This window comes from Chiloscyllium punctatum, chromosome 16, assembly GCF_047496795.1.
Source record: "Chiloscyllium punctatum isolate Juve2018m chromosome 16, sChiPun1.3, whole genome shotgun sequence".
In the NCBI taxonomy this organism is placed as follows: Eukaryota; Metazoa; Chordata; class Chondrichthyes; order Orectolobiformes; family Hemiscylliidae; genus Chiloscyllium; species Chiloscyllium punctatum.
Genome location: NC_092754.1, coordinates 18,909,466 through 18,935,312, shown reverse-complemented (window position 1 = coordinate 18,935,312; position 25,847 = coordinate 18,909,466). Strand labels below are relative to the sequence as shown.

The window sequence follows — 25,847 nt, the reverse complement described above, 5'->3', positions numbered from 1 at the left end:
CTCTTCCCAGTCACGTTTTTGTCCATCAGAAAGAGACAGTGTACAATAGAAGTGAATGGGGAGAGGTTGAAATCTATTGGGTTGCTCTACTGTGGGAATGAATAGGGAAGTGGTTTGGTCCACTGACAGTCAAAGCTTTGATAAGCTTTTAACAATTATCTAGTGGTACGTATAGTGAATGAATAAACAACAAGTTGTGCAGGGCTCTGTTTGTTAGTTCTATGATTACAACAAGGCTCCAGGGAGCTGTTTCAGGAAACCTCAGCAAAGGTCAGTTTCTATCCTGCAAACTGCGTAGATATAATAAACACAACCACTTTACATAGGGAGAGGGCTGCATTATCTTAAAAATGTGTTGCTGGAAAAGCGCAGCAGGTCAGGCAGCATCAAAGGAGAAGCAGAATCGCCATTTCGGGCATAAGCCCTTCTTCATTATGGGGTTGCATTATGCCCAGCATATCACAGGACCTTCATGAAGCTAAAATTCACCAAAGCTCCCACAATTGTCTGGACACTATTGGAGATCAGATTGGTCTTTGCTAGTAGCAGGAAATGAGCTTTAATGAATGGACCTCCATTTCAAATCTGTTGACTTCAATATGAGAGAATGCTGGGTTTGCTTACTAGACCGCTGAGTACTGCTGCCAAAGGCCAATTTGACTCTCTGCCAGAGCATAGTCGCTCAGGTGCCAAACCTCATCCAATAACTCCTCATTCCTATGTGTGCTAGACAGAGAAGGTTGCCAGAGCACTTGACAGTGGGGAGCACTTGAGCTGAACCAAATACTGCCCTCATCTAATGTTCACTTACAGGACAGTGATCAGGAGAAGGAACCATGTTTATTTCCCACTCGGTTTTTGAGGCCAATTGTGCAGCCCCACTGTAAAATCAGTTAAATTAATAGAGCGCAGGCTGTTCATCAGGGATTGTAAAGGTCTGTATGGCTCAGTTATGCAATAGTTAAATATTGGTCAACAATCTTAGAGAGATTTTATTGCATCTCATTGACAGGACTTTCTTCACCCCAATGGGCGTACATTGTTAGCCCAACATTCAAACTGTTTGCAATGTAGAGAACTGTTAGTTAAATGAACTCTGAGATTGTGTGGGAAGCTCATCAGAAAACAATGTAATTTGGAAGTTGAACCTTAGGTTGGTTCTCCACCTCTTTTTCCCTTTGAATAGAACAGCCCATTATGAGAGTGGGATCAATGAATTTCTCCCTTTGGGTTTAAAATGGCACTGTAACCATTGTTCCTAAAGAACATTGACGGAGAGCTGGGCAGAAAGAGGTTTCACAAACAATTCATGGCTCTGAGTGAGTAAAGAGAAATTGGTTCTAGTGGCAAAAGTGTTGTTAACAAGAAGGTAGAGTTGACGTCTTCGGCAAACGAGTCAGAGGCAACATGGGCACACTGTTTTCTCCTGATGCAATGAGTTTGTGATATCTAAAAGTTGGAGGGCAGAGACAGTGGACACAAACTCAACAGAATTTAAAAGGGCGTTGGAAATATTTAAAGGGAAAACTGTAGACGGCTATGGAAAAGAAAAGGGCAATACAACTTTTAAAGAGCTAGCAAATGTATGGCAGACTGAATGGCCTCCTTCTGTACTGTACGGCACGGTGGCACAGTAGTGGGCGGCACGGTGGCACAGTGGTTAGCACTTCTGCCTCACAGCGCCAGAGACCCGGGTTCAATTCCCGCCTCAGGCGACTGACTGTGTGGAGTTTGCACGTTCTCCCCGTGTCTGCGTGGGTTTCCTCCGGGTGCTTCAGTTTCCTCCCACAGTCCAAAGATGTGTAGGTCAGGTGAATTGGCCATCCTAAATTGCCCGTAGAGTAGGTAAGGGGTAGATGTAGGGGTTATGGGTGGGTTGCGCTTCGGTGGGGCGGTGTGGACTTGTTGGGCCGAAGGGCCTGTTTCCACACTGTAAGTAATCTAATCTAATCTGTATGATTCTGTGGTGGAGTCTTTCCTTGATCTCATTACTGGGTACATTTGGATATGAATTATTTGGGTCCTACCTTCTGCCCCTCTCACCTTGCACTGTTTTGTCAGTTCAGTCATAACATTTCATAGGTTTTTGGCTTGTGAGATTTCAGTGTAGTTTCTGTGTTTCTTGTTTTGATGTCAGCATGCCCTGTTTGAAACGAGACATTTGGAAGAGAACAGCTCCCTCACTGACAACTTGAACGATGGTTTGACAGAACCTCCGCTTAAAACAGCAAGAAGCAGCTGTTGTGGCAGCAAAGCTCAGACCTATGGGCCAGAACAGGACTGTGGAAAGTTGTTAATGTAGCCCTCTGGCCTGACCAAGGCCCTGGGTAAGGCAGGGCTCTGTGGTGTTCTTACACTGGAGCAAGATGTTGTGCACCAAGGACAGCTCCATCAACAAAAAAAAGTCAAAATAGCAGGCCTCAACGCAAGCTGTATATTCTGAAGCCACCTAGACTGGGAATACCACTAATGGGGAACAACAGATTATTGTACATTTAAGCAGGAAATCCTACAAATTGCAACATGAGAAATGAGAAGAGAGTCCTTTCTGTAATGATGTCTGTTGAGGGACAAATCTTGGATAGGACACTCCCTGCTGTTATTTAAAATAGAGATAGGATCGTGTACATCCACCATTTAGCTTCCAAAGCTCAGGACTCTGAATGCTGGCCGAGATGAAGAGCTTTAACCTGTCCTGTGGAGACTGAGCCTCTGCCTGACTGAGCAATGGCTGACACACAATTATCCCGAACAAATTGAGCAGGTAGCTGAAAGGCAGTGAGCAGCTCATACCAAGACCCATTCCTCCCACACCTCACATTGTAGCGCAGCACCATGCCTCAGCTATCTGTCAAACACTTCCCCAGCAGTAGTTCTTCACCTCAGTTTCCAAGGTTACCATATCTCTGAAGAAAATCATTTGTCAAATGTAGCACTGAGAATCATTGAATCCCTGCAGTGTGGAAGGAGGCCATTCAGCCCATCAAGTTACACTGACCCTCCGAAGAGCGTTCCACCCAGACCCACCTTCCCATCCTATCCTGTAATCCTGCATTTCCCATAGCTAATTCTCCCAGCCTGCACATCGTTGGACACTGTGGAGGAAGTTAGCATGGCTAATCCACCTAACCTGTACATCTTTGGACTGATGATGATGCTCGGTTGCACTTGGTGAAGTTAGGTTGGAGACAGGCGTCCTCTGCCATTTCTTTATTCCGAGGCTACCGCAATGAGTCCTGTGGCCCTTGCCTGCGTGGTTAGGGGGATGGACAGACTTTGGGCTATGTGAGTGCTACAGTGATTAATGTTTACAATCTTTCAGAAGGCCCCAGAGAGACGGAGTGATCGACACTGAAATGTAGAAAATGTTTGAGGGATCGGTGGACTTGAAAGTGGTGGGAAGAGGCTGGATCTGGCAGTGAGAAATCTTTCTGGAATGTGTGCTCACAACAGCTGTCGTCTTTATTCTTTCTCCCGGCAAACAAACCTCTCTTTTTAATTTTTTTTCACCCCTTAAAGCTGAGATTCTTTTGTGATTCTACTCGCTTGGAAATGAAATGAGAGTAAAAATGTCTTTTAGCTACCTTGGAGTGTATTAAAGTTATGGAATCTTACAACCTTGAAGGGGACTGCCTGGTCCATCATGCCCGTTTCAACTAATTAAAAATCTATCCATTCAGCCCCTTCCCTGGGCCAGAGTTGCTGAGATCACCACTTGCGATCTTCTTTGGGTTTCTAGTGAATAATTGCTGCTGGATGGCATTGTCTATGATTCCTTCCATCACTTTACTGATGATTGATGGGTAGACTGATGGGGCAGTAATTCACCATGTTGGATTTGTCCTGCTTTTCATGCCACTCCGGGTATGACCTGTCCATCCACGTTGTTGGATCGATGTCAGTGTCATAGCTGTACTGGAGTAGTTTAGCCGTAAGTACAGCTAGTTCTTGAGCACAAGTCTTCAGTACTACAGCAGGGATGTTGTCAGGGCATGGCCTTTACTGTATCCAATGCCTTTAGCAGTTTCTTGATAGAATGTAGAGAGAAAGTGAGGACTGCAGATGCTGGAGATCAGAGCTGAAAAATGTGTTGCTGGAAAAGCGCAGCAGGTCAGGCAGCATCCAAGGAACAGGAGAATCGACGTTTCGGGCATAAGCCCTTCTTCAGGAATGTTTCCTGAAGAAGGGCTTATGCCCGAAACGTCGATTCTCCTGTTCCTTTGATGCTGCCTGACCTGCTGTGCTTTTCCAGCAACACATTTTTCAGAATGTAGAGAGAATCACAACTTGGCTGAACTGGAATCTGTGATAGTGGAGACCTCGGGATGATGCCAAGGTGGCTCACCAACTCCGATCTATCAGCTGAAGATGGTTTCAACCTAGTTTTTAGCATTACAGAGATCCTCCAGCGTTGCCACAGGGAATGGTCACAGAGCCCCTTCCTCCCTTAAACTAGTACTGACCCACTGCTGTTCACAATGGAACATGACGAGGCTGATTGTGGGATCACTTAGCTGTGATTACAGCAGACCACTTTCACTGTTGAGCCTGAATCAGCCTGTAGCTCCACGCGGTTAACACCTCTCTGTACCACACTGAGCCCTGATTTACATTAACAATAAGACCACTGGAAACTGCATTCATTGCCAAAACCCATTGCAAACTGGAGCAGGGAATGTTGCTATTGTTTTACCGGCTCCATATTCCTTTCTCCCCCATTAGGAGTGTGCACGTACGTCCAAGATGCACTTTCATTGCAGTCAGATTCACCTTTTGAGTTAAAAGTTCAAATCCTGTTCCTTGAGCATGTAGGCCAGGCTGATACCCACGTGCAGTACTGAGGGAGAGCTGCATTGTCAGAGGTGCTGTCTATTGGATGTACTTTGTACTTTGGCCCTGTTTACTTTCTCAGATCATTGCAAACAATTTTGTGATGCAATTTTGGGTAAAGAGTAGCAAAGTTATCCAATTGCTTAACCAGCATCACTGAAACAGTTAATCAGCCCTTTATCAGAGCACAGTTTATAGGACCTTGCTGGGTGCAAATTGGTTGCAGAGTTCCTACATTACACAAATGACTATACTTCTAAAGTTCTGATTTGGCTTAACGCACTTTGAAACATTCCAAAAATGTAAACGTTTTTTCTGTTTTTTTTCCCCTTTCTGTGTGCAAGTGTAACCCCAAATCTTAGCCTCCATTTCGGAGCTGCCTTTCATTGGTTGCTGTTGGTGATTAATGTGTTGCGAATTTATTAGTAAGAGTGGATTTGTCATCACCAAGAGTCTGAAAAATTGAACAGTCACGTTACGGACTAATTTCATTTGTGGGTGAATGAATTTATTTAAACAGCAGAAGCCATGTGACACAAACGTGTCCTTCAATCATGGGACTGACACACAGCCGGCACACTGTGGGAAGTATTCAGTTCTCTCCTGTGTGCAGGGAGCGTTGATATCATTAACGCTGTATGACTTGAGCTCACACTGCAGGCTGGGAAAGAAACGGAGGACTCCGGAAGGAGCTGGTTTGCTAGAGCTTGGTAGAAGAAGAAATTAAGTAGAAGCAGATTGCTAAAGACTGAAGGATGATGGCCAGCTTACATATTCATGGCCTCCTTGTGCACACTCTCATTTTGACCTTGTACAATCATGTAAAATGGCTCGTTGTGGACCCGGATGTCTCTTCCATCTTTATTTCCATTGATTTCCTTGAGCTGTAAATCAAGGGCCAACCCACTGTCACTTGTCTTACACCATTGTGCAAAGTCAGGAGCCATCCTATGTACTTTCTTTCTGATATACTCCATAATGTGTCATAAAAATTACTGAAGGAAACAGTAGCCCGAGGGCCTGATATGGTCACAACCAGGCACTTTCTCATTCCCCAACAGGAAATGCTTCTCCTGTCATAATCTCAATCTGACCAAGCCCCTGGAATTATTTGAACTTTTGCAACTCTTTCACTAGTAAAGCCAGGAGTTGCACAAGTGAACCCAGCTGTCCTCCCAGTACCCTTCTCTCCACCAGTTTCCCCTCACTCCCAATTCCTTCTCTCCCCACTTCTCTTTTCTCCCCAGTTTCACACACTACTGTTCAACAGTACTTCCTCCCCAAACTTCATTCCCTCTCTAACCCAAACCTCCTCTTCCATCCATCTCTCCCACTTTGCCTACTCTCAGCAGGTTGCCTTCTCTGCAGTGCTGCAGCAACTCCGAGCCCTGTTCTAGTCTCTAGCATCTTGGGTAGGCTTAGTTATTTTTAATTAAACTGACCAAAGCGGTCATCTCACATCTCTGGAGCAGGTAGGACTTGAGCAGTGAAGGTTTATACCTGGTATATCCTCATCTTAGTTCTCTCTTTCAGGCACTGTCAGACATGCTCCCATTTCCAATTCTTTCTGCTTTTGCTTCCAACTTGCCTTACATCCCACCCTTTTCGGGGGGGTGGGGAAGGGAGGGAGAGGCGGTGGGGGGGGGGGGGGGGGGGGTGGTGAGGTGTTAGGTGGGTTGTGTGAGGAGGAGTTCACAGGGTTAATAGCTGCAAGGATAAAACATGTTGAGAATGTCTGTAGTGAACAAGGCCAAACTGGAATACTGTGAGGAAAATGTAGCTGAAGCAGTGGTGTCAGAGGAGCCTACGATTGGGAAGGTATTTGCAGATCGCACTCCCGTGCTGTGTGAGCTCTTGTGTTTGTAGCTACGCTCTGTTGCACTTCAGCACCTGGAAGACCATTTATCTTCATAAAACAGGCAGGCTCCAATTGGGGGCACAATGCTGGGCCTCTCCCCTGTGTAAGAGATCACTTACGAGCTTGTTTGACAAATTGAAGGAGCTGATCCTTATCTTCAGCTCCTGGTGTAATTAATCCCAGATTCTCTGCACTGACACAAACCTACCTGGCTGGCCAATACTCAGTCTAGAACACAATTTTACTGCCTTTATCTCTCTCACTGTCATTTGTTATTCTTTTCCCCTGGCTCATCGTTGTTTTCCACCAGACCTTCCCCACCTCATGCAAGGTAGCTTATTCGATTAGATCCAGGAGGTCCCTTCACGTGATGTCCCAACGAGCTTCCACCCCTACCATTAGTTCCTTGACATTTCCAAACTCTTGGGAAGTCCTGGAAGGTATTGCGATCATCCACCCGAAGCCCCCCTCACCACTCCCCAATCCCAACCCTCTCCAAACTCCTCCCCAATACCACTCCTCTTTCTGTACGTCCTTGTTCAAAGGCAGAAATATGGTTTGTAGTCTGTTTGCTATCTCATATTAAAGCTCTGAATGAAGACGATGGATGGAAGTTGGGCCTTTCCTACCTTGTGTGTGGTCTTCAGTGGCTTGCCAGGTCATGAATTGCATTTGGAAACAGATAAGCCACCTGTCTTAGTGGAGGCAGTGGCTTAATGGTGATGTCACTGCATGAGTAATCCTGAACTGCGGGCTAATGTTCTGGGGACACAGGTTCGAATCCCAGCATGGTAACTGGCGAATCTTTAATTCAATAAAAAGATGGAAAGCAAAACTGGCACAATGGTGTCCCTACCTCTGGAACAGGGGCCTGGGTTTGAATTCGATCTGCCCTTGGTATGTGTAATCCCTGAACAGGTTGATTAAAAATATCTAGACCATCCCCCCCAGTTACAGAGTATTAGGCAGACAGCAGGCGTTCCTTTGATCATACTACTGCCCCCAAACCCGGTGCCTCCCTCACTCTGTTGGAAAGATTACATTTCTTTACCAAGAAACCCATTATCTTCAGTGAAATTTAAACATGAAGAGATCATCATTAATCATATAGTCTCTATATTCAAGAGGTAGAAATTTCTCAGACTGTCCTTTCCTAGACACCCGATTACTTTCAGACTGTCAACACAGTGAGGCATGATGAGGGAGGGAGTTAGGTGTAATAGCACAATGACCACCGTCCCCTTCCCCAGGAGAGATCAGAGTGCCTTGCAATTGGAATGATCATCCAGCCGAATCTGCACAGTGTCTGTTTTCAATCCCTCTCACAACGAGGAACATAACGGTGTTCATTTTCAGGCTCTTGTGGTGTAGTGATAATGTCCTTATCTTTGGACCAGGGGCCTGGGCTCAAGTGCAACCAACTTCAGATGGTTGACTTTGACAGGAAATGAAACATTTCTTCATGAGTTGCCAGTGCAAATAAAGAGCTTCTGGCCACACATCATAGAATCCCTACAGTGTGGAAGCAGGTAATTCAGCCCATCAAGTCCACACTGACCCTTCGAACAGTATCCCGCCCAGATCTACGCCCCAACCCTGTAACCCTGAATTTCCCATGGCTAGTCCACCTAGCCTGCATACCCCTGGACACTATGGGCAATTTGGTATGGCCAATCCACCTAACCTGCAGAACCATGGGATGAAACCTGAAGAAACCCACACAGGGGTACTGGGAGAATGTCTTGGTGGAGTTTGCACAGTCACCTAAGGGTGGAATTGAACCCGGGAGCCTAGTACTGTGAGGCAGCAGTGCTAACCACTGAGCCACCATGCCACCCTCCCTGGATGGGATCTGATGCTGATGTTATCCAGAGTCAAAATGCCCATCAACGCTTCAGTCCTGAAGTCGATCTACAAGGATTCAACTCTGAAAATGATTACAGACATGTTACTGACAGCTCCTGTGAAACTGTTACCTCTACAACGATCAGGTCTTTGGGAAAGGTTGGGAGAGGGCAGCTATTAACAAAGGAGAGGGAATAATTACAGTGCCAGCTTTTGAAATGTGATGCAGATTGGGAAAAGACCAGTTCTGTTTAATTTCAAAAATATACTTTATTCCTAACAATATATTTACAGTATAATATATATATATACACAATCCCTAAAGCAGTTTGGTTCTGTACAGGAGCATATGAAGAAACAAACAAACATTGGAATTTGACTTTATCTGACAAACAAACCAAAGGCATTTCCCACTTACACAAGACTATATTTACATATATTTGAGGCATCAGGAGGTTCCAATAACTGAGCAGATCCCCGTTTAACTTTGGCAGAAAGGCCTTGGATGGACGTCTTTCTCCAGTGCACCTTTGCAGCAGCTGCCCCAAGCTTCAGTACATTCTTCAGCATGTAGTCCTGGACCTTGGAATGTGCCAACCAGCAACACTCCATCAAGGTCAACTCCTTGCTCTGGAAAACCAACAAGTTTCAGGCAGACCAAAGAACACTTTTCACTGAGTGAATGGTCCAGTTGATTCATGATCCCATTCTCTAAGTCTGTTCCACCTTTAACTGCTCCATTATCCAAGGATTCTCTTTAACTACAATGTAACTCCTTTAAATACTGTTACTGCACAGTTCCCCATCCAGAATATCTCACACCTCCAAAAGATCTACAGAACATCAGTTTTTTTAATGATTGCCCTTCTGACCTGTTCCTTTCCTGACTGTGAAATTTAATAACCTGGCCTAGAATATAGTTAGAGCCGTTGATAAGCCGGGTAGTGCAGGCCCACATGTCTCTAGTGTTACTTTGGGGTGACGCACTGTCTGCTTTGTCCAGGGATTTATTTCTGAGGCTGAGTTCCCCACTAAGCACTTGCCCTTCTGAGGGATGGAGTTAAGGAGAACATAAAGGGGAGAGGAGGGGTTTTGTGGACAGGAGGGGTCAGAGTTCAGCGCTCTTGCTGAGTTGCAGTGAAATCTATCCGGTTGGGGCACATGGGAGTGTCTGATGTTGACCTGCAGTAAATATCCCACTACAGACCATTGTTTGTTTTCTCACAGTTGGATTCCATACACCAACTCTGGTCTTCTCTCCGTGTCATTCTCCATTGCTGCTCTACCCCAACCCCCATCACCAACCTTGGCCTACCTGCAACTGCATAAAACAAGGCAGAAACAAAGAATTCTGAAGTTATATCTTTTAGTCTGAAAATTAGAACTGAGCACCACTCACAAATTGTCCTCATGCTTGCAAAATTCTGAATAAGTAACTGAACAAAATCCAGGTTTCAGAGGCCTACTGTGAGCCTACAGCAATGGTGCCTGAGGAACTATTACTTGAACCTGAGTTGTATCCTAGCAACAGTGCCTGTCCCATCACAAATGTTTTTTACGTCCCAGTTTTGGTTCAGTGATATTCCATTTAAAAGAAAACCAATGATTTGGGACGATTAGGCCCTGCCAATGCATCATAACTAGTATATTTCAAACATAACAGCTCCTAAAGAGCTCCTGACATACCATAGAAACAAACTGGAGTTAGGCTCAAAATCCACTTGAGGCCTAGAGATAAGACCTAGCAACTCCATGCAGCTGACAGGACTACTTTAAGCAAAGGTGCATTCAATAATAATAGAGTGTATCTGATTGAGCCTGAATAAGGTCTTTTAATGAGTTGTAGCAATAGTACAAGAGTGAGTAAAACCTGTTATTTCAAGTAACATGCCATAATGCTAGTCCATGTCTATCTATGCCCTTTAAACATCGTCATTCAGGATTGCAACAGGTAAGTTTAGAGAGAGATTCTGAAGATAGTGAGCAGGAAGAAATTTTACCTGCTGTTTCTTTGGCAGATTTCACATGTGGGATATAGGCAGTCATGAGATGAATTGTAGGTGAGTGTGAAGAAGATTAATTTGGGCTGTGGAAGCATTAAAGGGTGGGAGGAGCCCATTAAAGGGTAGAAAAGGAGATGAGCCAAAGATGGGGTACAATTGATGGCTGATTGACCACCTTCCTCGCTGTGCATACTTGGCGTCTTTAAAAATTGTCAGTGTTTTCTGCTTTGATCTGCTTTTCCGCAATGATTTTCTGTCTGCCCGAGATGTGCAGTTATTGGAGACTAATTCATTTCCAGGTTTACCAGTCAGCATTTGTTCTTGCGGTACCCACTTTGAACTGAGTATTTTGAAAAGCAATCTCGTTAAAACCAAATTCTGTGCTCTGAAAAATGTCATAAATTAATTTGAAAAGGCGTCAGTCTTTGCTGTGAAGCCAGGCTTCGAAGCAGAGTGTAATCCCAACCGGGCTTATGATGAGTTGCAATTTGGCCTGTTTTTGTAAAACAAAAGATCTCTGTGTAGCTGGAGGGTTAACGCGAACACTCCCACTCCCACTCACAACTGTTACTGTCAATTTTCGTTTGGAGGCAGTCTTGTCCATTTCCCACTCAGTTCCCATATCGGCCAAGACTTGTGATTCATGCCTGGGTGAGCAGCTATCCTAACCCACACAGGCTAATTCCACACTGCGGTCTGCCTCTAAATATTTTCACACACTCGATTAGTGTGCACATGGACACATTTGTGATGCACTTGACATTACTTCACCTCTGACCCTCAGAAAGCAATGCTCTGCATGTTTGTTCTGAGGACAGGGGCCACATTAGCAAGGTTGCACTTTTGCCTATTTTTACTTACCCTGAGGGTCAGCCAGGTTGGTGTGGGAATCACAGACCATGTCAGGGCAACAGGTTCCTTCCTCCAAAGGTCCATTTGGGTTTTTATGACAATCCAAGAGCTTTCACGGTTAATTTATTTTGTGCCACCTTTACTGAATGCAATTGCCCTCGTGGGATTTGAACTCTCAGCTTCTGGATTACTTCACTTCATGTTATGGAGTGAAGAATTCATGTGTATGGATATGTGTGCTGGTTAAGCATTTACCAATCTGTATCTAGGTCAAGGGTTCACATGTGTCTGTATCCACCAGTACCACTCTGCCTGCCTTTAAAGACCTCCCACAATCCTGTCCTTTTAACATGCTGCAGCAGTAATCATAGATGCCAGACATGCAAATCTTCTCAAAACCTGCTAAGATGCTAGAGTGACGGCCAGAGTGAAATGTCACTGGGCCAGGAAGAAGGGTCACTTGGCCAGGGGAAGGAAGGATTCCTGTTCCTTATCATTATTCCAGACTCTGGATGGGAGCTTTAACCTGTGCCAGAGGGCAGCAAAGGATCCAGGTTAGCTGTGATTCCTTTCAAGGCAGAATAGTTAGATCGGTATTGAGCTGCACAGCTGGACATTGAACACCAGATTGAAATATAGTCAGAGTCACGCAGCATAGAAATAGGCACTTTGACCCACCATGTTCATGTCAACTAACAAACCCCAAACTACAGTCTGGGCAGCACAGTATCTCAATGGTTAGCACTGATGCCTCATAGCACCAGGGACCCGGATTTGATTTCACCCTCTGTCTGTGTGGAGTTTACACTCATCCCATTTAGCTGCCCTCATTCCATAACCTACTATGCCCAGTTCATCTGGATGCTTCTTAAATGTTGTGAGAGGACCTGCCTCCACCATCCTCTCAGGCAGCGTATTCCACATACCTTACTATCCTCTCGGTGAAAAACATTTCCTCAGCCCCCATTTAAACTATGTACTCCTGGCCTTAAATTCATGCCCTCTGGTCTTAGGCACGTCTGCCATAGGGAAAAGATTCTCACGATCTTCATGCAGAGGGTGGTGCATGTATGGAATGAGCTGCCAGAGGAAGTGGTGGAGGCTGGTACAATTGCAACATTTAAAAGGCATCTGGTTGGGTATATGAATGGGAAGGGTTTGGAGGGATATGGACCGGTTGCGGGCAGTTGGGATTAGATTGGGTTGGGATATCTGGTCGGCATGGACAGGTTGGACCGAAGGGTCTGTTTCCGTGCTGTACATCTCTGACTCTATGACTCTATCTACTCTACGTATGCATTTCATAATTTTGTATACCTCAATCGGATTCCCCCTTTGCTCCAGGGAAAACAAACCCAGTCTATCCAGTTTTTCCTCCTATTGAGATTTTTCACCCCAGGCTACGTCCTGGTGAATTTCCTCAACTTCCTCTCCAGTGCAATCACCTCATCCTAATAGTTGGCAACCTGAACTTTTCACAGTATTCAATCTTCTGTAGACTAATCAATGTTTTATAAAGTGGTAGCAAGACTTCCTTGCTCCTATATTCCATACCTCGGATAATGAAGGCAAGCATGCTTTCTTCACCACCCTGTCTACCTGTGCTGACATCTTCAGGGATCTATTGACTTATCCACTAAGATCCCTTTGTTCCTCAGTACTGCCTAGAGATCTGCCATTTACTGTATATGTCCTTATCTTAATAGACCTCCCAAAAAGCATAACCCCATACTTATAGGATTAAACTCCATTTGCCATTGCTCTGCCCAATTATCTGAGACCATCCTCTTCACTATCAACAACATCACCTACTTTTTGTGTCATCTGCAAATTTACTAATTTCACCCTCTACATTCACATCTGAGTCATTAATATAAATAACAAACAGCAATGATCCCAGCACCAATCCCTGTGGTACACTGCTGATGGACATGTTCGCAATCGCAAAAAGCAATTGTACACCCTCACCCTTTGCCTCTACTTGTAAGTTAATTTTGGATCCAGTTTGCCAATTTGCCTTGGATCCCATGGGCTCTGACCTTTCACATACGACCTTGTCAAAGGCCTTACTGAAGTCCATATAGACGTCTATGCCCAGTGAGATTTGCTGTTTCAAAAGAGATAAGGGGAAAATGAGAGAGAGATAGATATGGCTAGCAGTATGTGTACATTAGTAGATGTGTAGAACGATGTTCATAACACCAACAGCTGACATTTATATAGTCTCTTTGACATAGAACAGTCATCCCAAGCCACAGTTAGCTCAGTTAGTTAGACAGTTAGTATACGGTTCAGAGTAATGCAAATACTGAAGGTTCAATTCCCATTCCACCTGAGGTGGGTATTGTCTCCTTGCCCAGCCCTTGAGACTGAAGGCAGTGGCAAACCACCTCTACCCAGGAAAACCGATCAGATAGAAGCACCAACAGACAAGCCAAGGAGTTGCCTTTTGTTAGAGCACATGTGAGTGAATGAATGACTGAATAAAATCTTAAAGGAAGAGAATTCCAGAATGTAAAACCCAGGTTGGGGGAAGAGAGTTGGAAAAACAGAGAGCTGGAGACAGGGCTGCAGAGAAGAGAAGGCAAACTAGAGGATTGACTTTGCCTGTGATCAAGACAGTGGCAGGGATTAGAAACAAATTAATTCAGGATAAGTATTTCAGTTTTGAAATTCAGGATAACAGGACATATAGAACAAAGGGACTCTGCTACTTCTCCCTCAGATGTTTGTTCTCTGTTCTCTTATTTTAAAAATGTACTGACTGGTCTAATTATTGTGTTTGGTAATATACATTGGACAAGTTCTTGGTAATATTGATTAGATGAGTTACTGTGTTTGGTAACATTGGACAGGTTATTGCTGTTTGATACTAGTGATGGGAAGTGTTATTGTATTTGGTAATATTAAGCAGAAGTGTTCTTGTGTTTGGTAATATTGATTGGAACTGTTACTGTCTTTGGTAATATTGATCAGAAGTGTTATGGTGTTTGGTAATATTTATCATGAGTGTTCTTGTATTTGGTAACATTGATTGGAAGTGTTCGTGTATTTGGTAATATTGATAGGATGAGTTACTGTATTTGATAATATTGATAGGATGAGTTACTGTATTTGGTAATATTGATAGGATGAGTTACTGTATTTGGTAATATTGATTGGGAGTGTTATTGTGTTTGGTAATATTGATAGGATGAGTTACTGTATTTGGTAATATTGATTGGGAGTGTTATTGTGTTTGGTAATATTGATAGGATGAGTTACTGTATTTGGTAATATTGATTGGGAGTGTTATTGTGTTTGGTAATATTGATTCTTCACTTTGCAGGTCTGGTTCAGTAATCGCCGAGCTCGGTGGCGTAAACAAGCCGGAGCTAATCAGTTGGCAGCGTTCAACCACCTGTTGCCAGGTGGATTCCCACCCACTGGAATGCCAACCTTGCCCCCGTACCAGTTGCCTGAGTCATCATATCCAACAACTACTCTCTCCCAAGGTAAGATCAATGTGCAGTCTGATGTAACAGTTTGCCAAACAGCACTGGACATGAGAGGGACTCGCGATGAACTGGCTGCCTAATTCAACCACTTCAACAGCCTAGACAATCAGGAACAGTCCAGAAACATTCACTTCACTAGGAAACTAGTCCAGGGCCCTGGGGAGATCAGTTTTCCCTTGTATATTTGGTAGAATTGAGATTCAATTGGTGAAGACTTTGGAAGTGAATTACACTCTGGGCACCTAGAGGTGATGTGGAACTCTCCATCTGTTATCAAACCCATTCTCTTGTCACCAATAGAATTGGGATATGTTCTACACTGAGTAATTCACTCCAATTTACTATACAGAAGATGAACAGTACCAGAAGTGTCAGATAAATCCTTAAAACCTGAGGGTTAGCATGTCAAAGAATCCTACCATGGAGTCAGGGGATAAGCTTTGATCCATCTGGACCACCCAGACTGACCCGGTTCCAACCAGGTCAGCTGGAGGAGCAGTACAGTTACTCTCAGAAGGGCAAGAAGGAGACAGGATTCTTGCTTCTGATCGCTGACAAATCTCCATTTCCTGTCCTCAGGAGGTAGTGGGTAAGCACAGAACTGGGCTCCATTACAATATCCCTGTATCTGCAAAGATTCATCAGGCATTAACAACTGGTGCCTCCTGAACAGCTGTCAGAGCTTGTGGATCTACATCCGCAAGGTGGGAATGAGGGGAGGAGAGAAGAGCTGTGGGAAAGAGAGATAAATGGATGGTCGAGGAGACAAAAGGAGTGGGTGGAGATGAGAAGATTGGACAGGGCATGGGAGGAGTGCAGAGTAGGAGAGGATGAGGAAGGGCAGGATTGTGGGAGAGGAAGAGCAATGCATTGTGGATATGATGTATCAGACTTGGCTGTGTGACTAAACACTTGTCGTGTATGATTGGTCTCAGATGGAGGGAGCACTGTCCACAGGCCACAGCCTCTCCCACCCTCATCTATGCACCAGAGTGGCCTGGCAGCTGCAGCAGAGAGTGGCTCATATGGTTTAACGTCCAATCGACACACCTTCTCCAGCTACCCCGACAGCTTCATGAATGCGACAGGACCTAACAACCCCATGAACCAGGTCAGCAATGGACTTTCTCCACAGGTCAGCCTTCACACAGTCACTATCCTGAACATCTGTCCGGACACTAGTCATCGTTAAACCCTCCCACTATGATTAAAACTCACCTACAATCAAATCAATCTATAAAAGTAGGGCTTCAGGCTCATTGACTTACACAACAGAGTCAATGTTCAGTGCAAGCCTTTTCTATCTCCATCCCTGCCACATCTGAAGTAATTTAACCTATTGGTACAGCCCGGACTTTGTAACAAGATAATGTGAGTCTGGTTTTCAAGCTCAAAGAACAGCTCTGAGAATTCAATGGTCCAGTCCAAAAATCAAGTAATTAAATCCATTAATTGAATAAACTAATTGCCATAGTGCAGGAAAATGCACAAAGTGTTTATTATTTTTGAAAAATGTACATTCCTCCATTTAAGTTGGGGGAAAAAAAGAGTTGAATCAAGGCAGGGAATGATGATTACCAACAGCCAGCAAGGATTTAGATCCTGGACGTTGAAGCTAACGGAAGGCTGACAGAGTGAAGAACATTGCAGCAAGAGATTCAAAGATTTAGAGAGGAAAATGATCGAGTGTGTACTGATTACAGCACAGTGAGGAGTTGCAGAACCATTTAGACATTCAAAGGGACAAGTAAAATAAAGATTCATATCCTTTAGGGAAGGAAACTACCACCCTCACCTGGTCTGGCCTATATGTGACTCCAAATCCACAGCGGGGTGGTTGACTCTTAACTGCTCTCTGGACAATTAAGGATAGGCGATAAATGCTGACCTAGCCAGTGATGCCCTCAACTTGTGAATGAATTAAAGAAAAGCATTGACTGATAAACAGAGACTAGAGTCTCTGATATAGATATAGATATAGATATAGAAGTATAAGAGTCAGCACCTTCAGGAGAGAAGGGGGAGCTGTACCCCAGGGAGAGGCAGCACCTTCAAGAGAGGAGGAGGAGCTGTACCCCAGGGAGAGACAGCACCTTCAGGAGAGGCATTGCGAAAGTTGAATAGGGAAGAGTGGACTCTGTAAATCTTAAACATGGTCAGTCACCGAGACAGACACTAGAAGTGTAAAGTGCTGTTCTGGAGTATATCCAATTTCTCATGACCCGATTCCCTGTGAGTGGACGGGCTGGTGGGTATGACACATTTTCCGGAAAGTTCTTCATTTTCACATTCCCTGTGGAGCAGAAAGCCTGTCTGAGAAGCGGATCTTAGTAGCACCTGGTACAATCTGAACAATGTCTGCACTCTAACTTGGCAGGGCTGTATTGCAGCCACATGGCATGAGATATCATCATGATCTTATGGCAGGACTATGGAGAGCTAAGCTTCCCTCCATCCTCAGGGAGCTGTTAAATACTTTTCACAGATTTCTGACTGTGTTCTTGCTCTTGTGGAAAGTTCCTTTCTCCAGCTTCCACCCCCTTTTGGAATGAATCCCATTTTTTTTTTGAAAAACCAGTAATCCCAGTAAAATTTTCTCACTCGATGTGTGCTACTGTTTCTCCAACATCCTTGAGTGGGTTGTCGTACATTCATCTTGTAAACTTGATAAGCGCAAAATTTTCCTTAAAGTGTGTAATGTTAAATCAAATGCTATTGTGTTATTTTACTTGAACGAGCTCCAAGACGGAGGATTGAAGAGACAGTGCGTGTAAGAGAGAGCAAGAGAGAGACACAGAGGAAAAGATTCTGTGTGCAAGAAAGCCACAGGCAAAGAAAAACCTGAGAGCAAGGGGAACACTGAGAAAGAGTCTGAGGAAAGAAAATGAGAGATAGGGAAACCAAGAGAGAGAATTGTGTGGAGCTAGACACGCAGTCAGAGATGGAGAGAGAGAGAAAAAAGCAGTCGCTGAATTTAAAAGTGAGTATGTTTGTTAGAATTAATTGATCGGGTTAACAGATGCTTTTTTCTGTTGGGAGAGGTAGCTCAACCATGATTTTCCTATTCAGTAAAGTGCAAATGGTCCTGAAGAGCATTAAAATTTTATTTCTGTTTCATACAGTTCTCCACAGCCACAAACAGTGGTCCAAGCTGTTACCTCCTGTATGTTCCTGACAAGAGTAGACAACTGAATCCCTGTACTATCCACCCCGGCCCATTGAAAACCAAGCACCACTGACAATACAGGCTCAGTACGTAGGACCACATGCACAGTGTGATCCCACTGGCTGAGAAAGCCAGTTGGCATATTCTAATCGCCAAGTGCCAAGCCTCCTTAATGGATTGCGGCACAGACCAACCAATGGGCTGAATAGCCTCCTTCATGCAATAGTGACTTGACATGAATACATGGCTGTTCTGCAGCGCCTTGGTCTGTTGGGGGAGAATCTCAAATAGAGTGAACTTCCAGCAGTGATGCCCCTTGACCCTGTCCCAAAAGAACACTTCTGACCTAGTTGAGATTTTAAGATGATCAATAGAAGACGGGATAACTAGGGAGAAACTATTCTCTCTGGTGGGAGAGTCCAGAATATGAGGCCATAATCTTAAAGTTAGAGCAGGGCTGCTCAAGGAGGTGCCAAGGAACAGTTCTTCACCAAAGTGGAAATATGAAACACTCTTTCAGAGAGAACTGTTAATGTTGGGGAAAAAAAGAGAAAATTTCCAAATTTTTATTGGGTACGGGAATTAAAAGTTACAGAGAGAAGGTGAGTAGGTGGAATACTTGGATAAATCCAGCTGTTATTCAATTGAAAGGCAGAATGGTGCAAATGACCTCATCCTGTTCCCATGTGTCTGCATAATCTACCGCACTGATGTGGTAACCATCGGAGATGAGGTTGCAAACTCCCTGCAGTACCATCCTATTGGATAGATCAGTCTAAGACAACAGGAAGCCTAAAAATGGGCGATTGTTACTGGAGTTTCACTATAGCAATCAATCTTCCCTACAATCAATATTCACTAGTGCTCACAGCAATTATATATTCACATATACATTGGCATTATCCCCTTGGCTTTATAGCATTCCATGCTGTATATACTTGTGGGTGGAATATTATGTGTCCGAGCTCACCATGACCAGAAATCCTGACAGGTGGATAACCAGAAGGAATTCTACATTAGGAGGACTCGCCCATCTTCTGTTGCTTTGGCAACTAAAGTTTCAGGCTCTTGACCTTTAAGTCTGGCATAAAATAGCAGCAGGTTAATAACTGCTATTCAAATTTATTAAGGAGTAAGATTAAAAAAATAAGTTGAGGGTTACAGAATCAAACAGTCTGGAGGAGCATGACTAAGATCAGAGGAGACAAGGCAGTAGTACAGATGATGGCTTCTTTCTCCTGTCATTTCTGCCTCAGTGAAAACCTTTTAGCAAACAATGTTACTAACTGTTTTCACTTGCTGCCTCTAGTCATCGGTTGTTTGATAGTTTTATTTACACGATTAGTGTATTATTACCATCGATAAGGTCAGTTGTGGGAGGGATGGAGGCTCCTCTCACAGTGAGGGGGATTCTTGATTGCAGTGCTGGGTCAGGTTTGTGGACGTACGGGTCATAAAGGACAGGGATTTTCAGGGAATGGGAATGTTCTTAGATTTGGGTTCATTTGGGGTCATGGAAGCTAGATCCAGTGGGATTGGCCCAGCTTATTTCTGTGGGCCACTTCTCTTTCTCCTGTGCTAAAATAAATAATCCAGTGCTTGCCTTTACTGAATATATTCATCCCAGGATTACCCAAATTCAGCCTGGTGCAGAATCTCACAGATCCTCGAATGTGGAGATCAATCATTGGAGCCCATTTTCCAAGTTAAAGCAAGTTAATTGATTTTTAAAAAGGCAGAGAGCCAGTGGAAGGCCCTGAACAATATTGCCCAGATGAATGGAGTGAACAGCAATCGTCCCCTCCCCACCCCAACCCATCTCCTGGAGGGGGAATCAGAGTGTATGTGGGTAGGGGGTCAGGCTGTATGGACAAGTCAATATGCATAGGATGGGGTTGTCAAGGAGTGTGGAGAGGTCAGGTTGCGCAGAGTGGGTAAGGGAACACAGGGGTTGTAGAGGGTCAGGGTCCATGGGATTTAGGGTTGGAGTGTATGGGAGAGGAATTACTGTGAACTCCTCTAATGATCTCCTTTTGCAAGAAAACAATTGGTGACGTTTAATTGTCCTGACTGAAGGCTGTCTATTAGACACTGCGATTCTCCATTGGGAACCAAGCGGCCTTGTTTTAACTTCGTTTGACTTTATTTTATTCATTTGATAAGTGAGAAGAGAGAAAGTTGTGAGCGTTTGTAATTAGAATATGGGATGATTAGTTGGACAGAGCTAGGTTCCATTTGATGTTCAGTGAGTCACTATCACCTCGATGAGTGCAAAGCGAGGGAATGAGAGAGATGTTCACTCTCCTTTGATCCATTGCCTCAGGCTTACTTCACAACCACTTCCAGTCTGACTGAGCGAGTTATTCCTGGCAAGTGTCTGTTAGAGATAAGAACAGAACCGACCGCACAAGCAATTGGCCAATCTGTGAAATTGCAGTAAAATCTCAATATCTGACACACAGCTCCTGTACAGGTGCTTCCAAATACCTGCAATATTTTATCATGCTGTCCAAGTCTCCTGGGTTAGAAGATAAATACTCTCTCTTTTGTTTCCTTTGTAAATCTTTGCTTAACTTTTTTATTGGAGGGTCAACATTATGATTGCTACTCTTCTCCTGTAAGCTTGAATCTATTTGTTCTGTTCTCTGTTCCATTTTCCACAAGGTTTCTGTTAAAATAGCACCACGAGGGATTTCACCCAAGAATGTAACTGTTAATAGAAAAACAAGCCTCAAAGGAGGCTCCCCCACATCTCTCTCTCATACTTTTTCTCTACTTGTCTCTCTCCCTAACACTGTCGTACTCTCCCTCACTCATCCTCTCTCTTCCCTCTCTGAATGCATTCACTCTCCATCTCCCTTCCTCCCTCTCATCAATCCCTCACCTCCCCCTCTCTCATCCAACATTCCCCCCCCTCTAGGTCTACCTCCCCCCTCTTCTCTTGTGATCTCCACTCCCCTTCATTCTCCCTCCTTCCTTTATTCTCTCTTGTTTATCCTTGTTCTCCTTCACTCCCTTCTGTTTCTCACTTCTTACTGCAATTCCTCTGCTGAGCACTCCCGGAGTAATTCTGTATTTTGGCTCCAATCCCTTGGAAACTCTAAAGCTTCTTGTACAAATGACAGTGGATCAGGGATGATAATGTGGTGACAAACAGACAGATATCGAAAGCCTGTTTGAGATGCAAAGGTCAATTGGCCGCATGTGCTTTCTGTTAGTTACAAATACCAGACTGACAGGGGCAGGCCCTGTGATTAATCCTTGGCCTCTTTGCTTTTCTCACCCTGTAACTGCAGATCACTCTGCAGAGCTGAGTATGAGAGTAAAATTCACTTGGTGCTCTGTTGTTATTACCTCATGGATCTCGTTGTTGATTCTCTTGTTTCAAAGTCATAAAATCAAACAACGAAGAAAGAAGCCATTTAACCCTTTATGCATGTTCTGGCTCATTAAAGGTCTATCCACATTGTTCCATTTCTCTACAGACTTGTAACTATTTATCCTTCCTGTATTTATCTAATTCCTATTTGAAAGTTATCATTGAATCCACTTTCACTGTTCTTTCAGTCAGTCATATTCCAGATCATAATAACTGTGCAAAAGAGCAAACTTTCCCCAAATGCTTGCAGGACTTTTGTCCAATCAGTTAGTTCAGTATCCTTTGGCCGTTGACTGACCTGCCAGTGGAAATACTTCCTCCTCATTTACTTCATTAAACTTCTCATAATTTTGATGCTAGTCATCACTTTGTTGCGATCTCCCCCTGCGACCATCATTTCTTTAACTCCAGATGTTATACTTCCCATCTCCAGTGGTTTCATGGTGATGTGTGGTGGTGGGGGCGCGGATCACAGAGCACCTACCTTCACACATTCTGTATTCGCTGTCCCTGAAGCACTTTCTTTCTGATCATGTTGGGCAGCTGCTTATCCCTCACTGGTAGACAGCTAGCACAGTTACTCTCGCAGTTAAACTCTGTCAGGGATAAACTCATGTCCCCTCACAGTCGGCACTGTCAGGGTTCAAGCACTGTCAGGGTTCAACCCCTGTCCCCTTACAGTCGGCACTGTCAGGGTTCAACCCCTGTCCCCTTACAGTCAGCACTGTTGGGGTTAAACCCCTGTCCCCTCACAGTTGGGGTTAAACCCCTGTCCCCCCCCCAGTCAGCACTGTCGGGGTCAAACCCCTGTTCCCCCCCCCCAGTCGGCACTGTCGGGGTCAAACCCCTGTCCCCCCCCCAGTCGGCACTGTCGGGGTCAAACCCCTGTCCCCCCCCAGTCGGCACTGTCGGGGTCAAACCCCTGTCCCCTCTCAGTCGGGACCGTCTGGGTCAAACCCCTGTCCCCCCTCAGTCGGCACTGTCGGGGTCAAACCCCTGTCCCCTCTCAGTCAGGACCGTCTGGGTCAAACCCCTGTTCCCCCCTCAGTCAGCACCGTCAGGGTCAAACCCCTGTCCCCCCCTCAGTCGGCACCGTCGGGGTTAAACTGTGACCACTCAGTTTCTCAGCTGGTGATGACTCCAAATGGCTGCTCATCTTCACTCAGACTCCAGCTGAGGATATTTCACCATTTATTTACATGTAATTATGTCTGTAAGGTGCAGTTATTAACTCTGTCAACAGCAATTTGCTTTGACATTTTTCACCTTGCCTCTTCCCCACTGCTCTCACTGAAAACCACTTGCCACTCAGAACCTGCTTTGCGTTTTCTCTTCAAACTGCAGCATAAATTCATAACCAACCTGTGCTTTCATTGTTCAACTCAACATTTTCATTCACCACTCGTAGCTCACACAAGCTGTGCATGGAGAGAGTCCTTTATATACTTGTTGGTGAATCTGAACTCGGAGACTGACAGTTCTCGGAATAAATTTGTGTCAAAGGTTTTTTGAAATGAAACTTTAATGTGAAATATTAACCTCTCATTAATCGGTCACAGTTGGTAACAGAGAGCAGCTGTTACATTGGTTGTCATGTTTGTAAACTCAGGGACACACTGGAATGGAACAGATTCACATTCAACCAATACCATGGTGCGTATTTCTGGGAGAGGGAAGGTATTTCAGGTATTACCTCCAAAGCAGTAGTAGCAATGCAGTAGTGGGTTTTATGATCCAGCTACTTACCTTTTCAAACAAAAAGTGTAAAATAAGATGCTATTTCTTTCCGGGACCTGTGAGAACTATCTACCACATCAGACAGTGACCAATATGTGCTGGGCCCTGCCACCATTTCCTTATTCTGCCTGGTAATGTCCAATCCAAATTCATACACAGCAGTGTAATTGGTTTTCCTGAAGGTGCTGCCTCTCCCTGGGGTACACCTCCCCCTCCTCTCCTGAAGGTGCTGATTTGTATACACCTGCTGATCTGGGCACTCTTTCCTGGTGTCTAGGTAACATCAGCTACAATAGTATGAACCATTGAGGAGAGGGAACGGTCATTATTGTCAGTACCCATCCTATTTTTGTCCGGCATCCGAAAAAACAAGACCGGGAGTTACGGCACAGCGATGAACAGTTGGAATCCTGGTTGCTTTGCTCATTTGACTTGGGGGGGTTTGTTGAGAGTAGGGGGCGCAGCACAATTTATTGAATCTCAACTCACAGCCGAGACAAGATACTCAGCACGGACCTGGGCTTGAACATGGCTTCTTGCTGGTCTGTTTGCTTCAGCACCCTACTGAATGGAGCATTCACTTCATGAGCCCTTGGGGTGGCTGGTGTCAGTATTATCAGTGTAGTAACACATACAGTATTTTAATTAATACATCAGCTTCCCTTTGTCATTATTGGATCACAAGCATGAATAGAGAGTGATTGAGAAACAGCTGCTGTGTGCTCTGAGTCTCAGGGGGACAAATATACACCCTAGGGTTGGAGATAATGTTTATCTCGGTTTCCTCCCCCTCTCTCTCTCTCTCTCACTTGCTCACTATCTCAACACAACCCCAGTGAGAGACGCTACATTCAACTCTATAACCAGTTATTATTTTCTTGGACACAGTTTTTACACCTGGGGGCTGTGTCCTATCTGTTCAATGTTATATAAAGTAAGAAGTGAGTAGTCCAACAAACTGTGGATCACATCCAGGTCTGTAATGCTCCCTGATATTTCTTCACCCTGGGATAGTGATCACAGGACCCAAAACCATAGGAGATTAAAGCTTCATAATTCAGGGATGATTTCAACAGTGAATTCAAATAAAATTGGGCTGTTTGACCCAGGACCCATTATAATCCGCAGAATTGGAAAAAGAAACAGTAATATAAACAACAATAACTAGCATTAATATAGTAACTTCCATGTAGCAAATGTCCTGAAGCATCTCATAGGATTGAATCAGACATTAACTAACTGGTTACACGAAGTCATATGAGGACAGGGACCAACAGGTTTATAAATCAGGAATGTATTATGTTGAATAAAAGAGAAGATAGATACCAAAAACATTTAAGGTAGGAATTTCAGAGCTTTGGATTTATGCAGGCATAATCACCAATCACAGAGTGATTACAATCAGCTATATGCATGAGGAATATCACAGGGCTGTAGGGTGGAGGAGGTTACAGTGATAGGGAGGGCTGTAGGGTGGAGGAGGTTACAGTGATAGGGAGGGCTGTAGGGTGGAGGAGGTTACAGTGATAGGGAGGGCTGTAGGGTGAGGGAGGTTACAGTGATAGGGAGGGCTGTAGGGTGAGGGAGGTTACAGTGATAGGGAGGGCTGTAGGGTGAGGGAGGTTACAGTGATAGGGAGGGCTGTAGGGTGGAGGAGGTTACAGTGATAGGGAGGTGGTTACAGTGATAGGGAGGGCAGTAGGCTGGAGGAGGTTACAGTGATAGGGAGGGCAGTAGGCTGGAGGAGGTGACAGTGATAGGGAGGGCAGTAGGCTGGAGGAGGTGACAGTGATAGGGAGGGCAGTAGGCTGGAGGAGGTTACAGTGATAGGGAGGGCAGTAGGCTGGAGGAGGTTACAGTGATAGGGAGGGCAGTAGGCTGGAGGAGGTTACGGTGATAGGGAGGGCAGTAGGCTGGAGGAGGTTACAGTGATAGGGAGGGCAGTAGGCTGGAGGAGGTTACAGTGATAGGGAGGGCTGTAGGCTGGAGGAGGTTACAGTGATAGGGGCGGCTGTAGGGTGGAGGAGGTTACAGTGATAGGGACGCCTGTAGGGTGAGGGAGGTTACAGTGATAGGGAGGAGGTTACAGTGATAGGGAGGGCTGTAGGCTGGAGGAGGTTACAGTGATAGGGAGGGCTGTAGGGTGGAGGAGGTTACAGCGATAGGGTGGAGGAGGTTACAGTGATAGGGAGTGCTGTCGGGTGAGCGTGGTTACAGTGATAGGGAAGGCTGTAGGGTGGGGGAGGTTATCGTGCCAGTATAAGGTGTTGTGACAAACATTTTAAAATCAAGGCTGTTGCCAGGTTTGGAGGATTTGAGCTATAGGGAGAGGCTGAACAGGCTGGGGCTGTTTTCCCCTGGAGTGCTGGAGGCTGAGGGGTGACCTTATAGAGGTTTACAAAATTGAGAGGCATGGATAGGATAAATAGGCAAAGTCTTTTCCCTGGGGTTGGGGAGGCCAGAACTAGAGGGCGTAGGTTTAGGGTGAGAGGGGAAAGATATAAAAGAGACCTAAGGGGCAACTTTTTCACGCAGAGGGTGGTACGTGTATGGAATGAGCTGCCAGAGGATGTGGTGGAGGCTAGTACAATTGCAACATTCAAAAGGCATTTGGATGTGTATATGAATAGGAAGGGTTTGGAGGGATATGGGCCGGGTGCTGGCAAGTGAGACTAGATTG

At 44.8% G+C, this 25,847-nt stretch overlaps 1 protein-coding gene across 7 annotated transcripts in view; it reads left to right on the top strand.

Moving 5' to 3' along the window:
- Window positions 1-25,847, top strand: part of LOC140487011 (paired box protein Pax-7) — a 159,558-nt gene that overhangs the window by 88,218 nt on the left and 45,493 nt on the right. For 5 of the 7 annotated variants that reach the window (XM_072586367.1, XM_072586370.1, XM_072586366.1 and 2 more), the window contains 2 exons: window positions 14,717-14,882; window positions 15,821-16,020. In XM_072586367.1, the coding sequence (XP_072442468.1) occupies window positions 14,717-14,882; window positions 15,821-16,020 (366 nt within the window). The remainder of the gene's footprint in view (window positions 1-14,716; window positions 14,883-15,820; window positions 16,021-25,847) is intronic. The other 2 variants (XM_072586373.1, XM_072586368.1) reach the window with 1 other exon arrangement.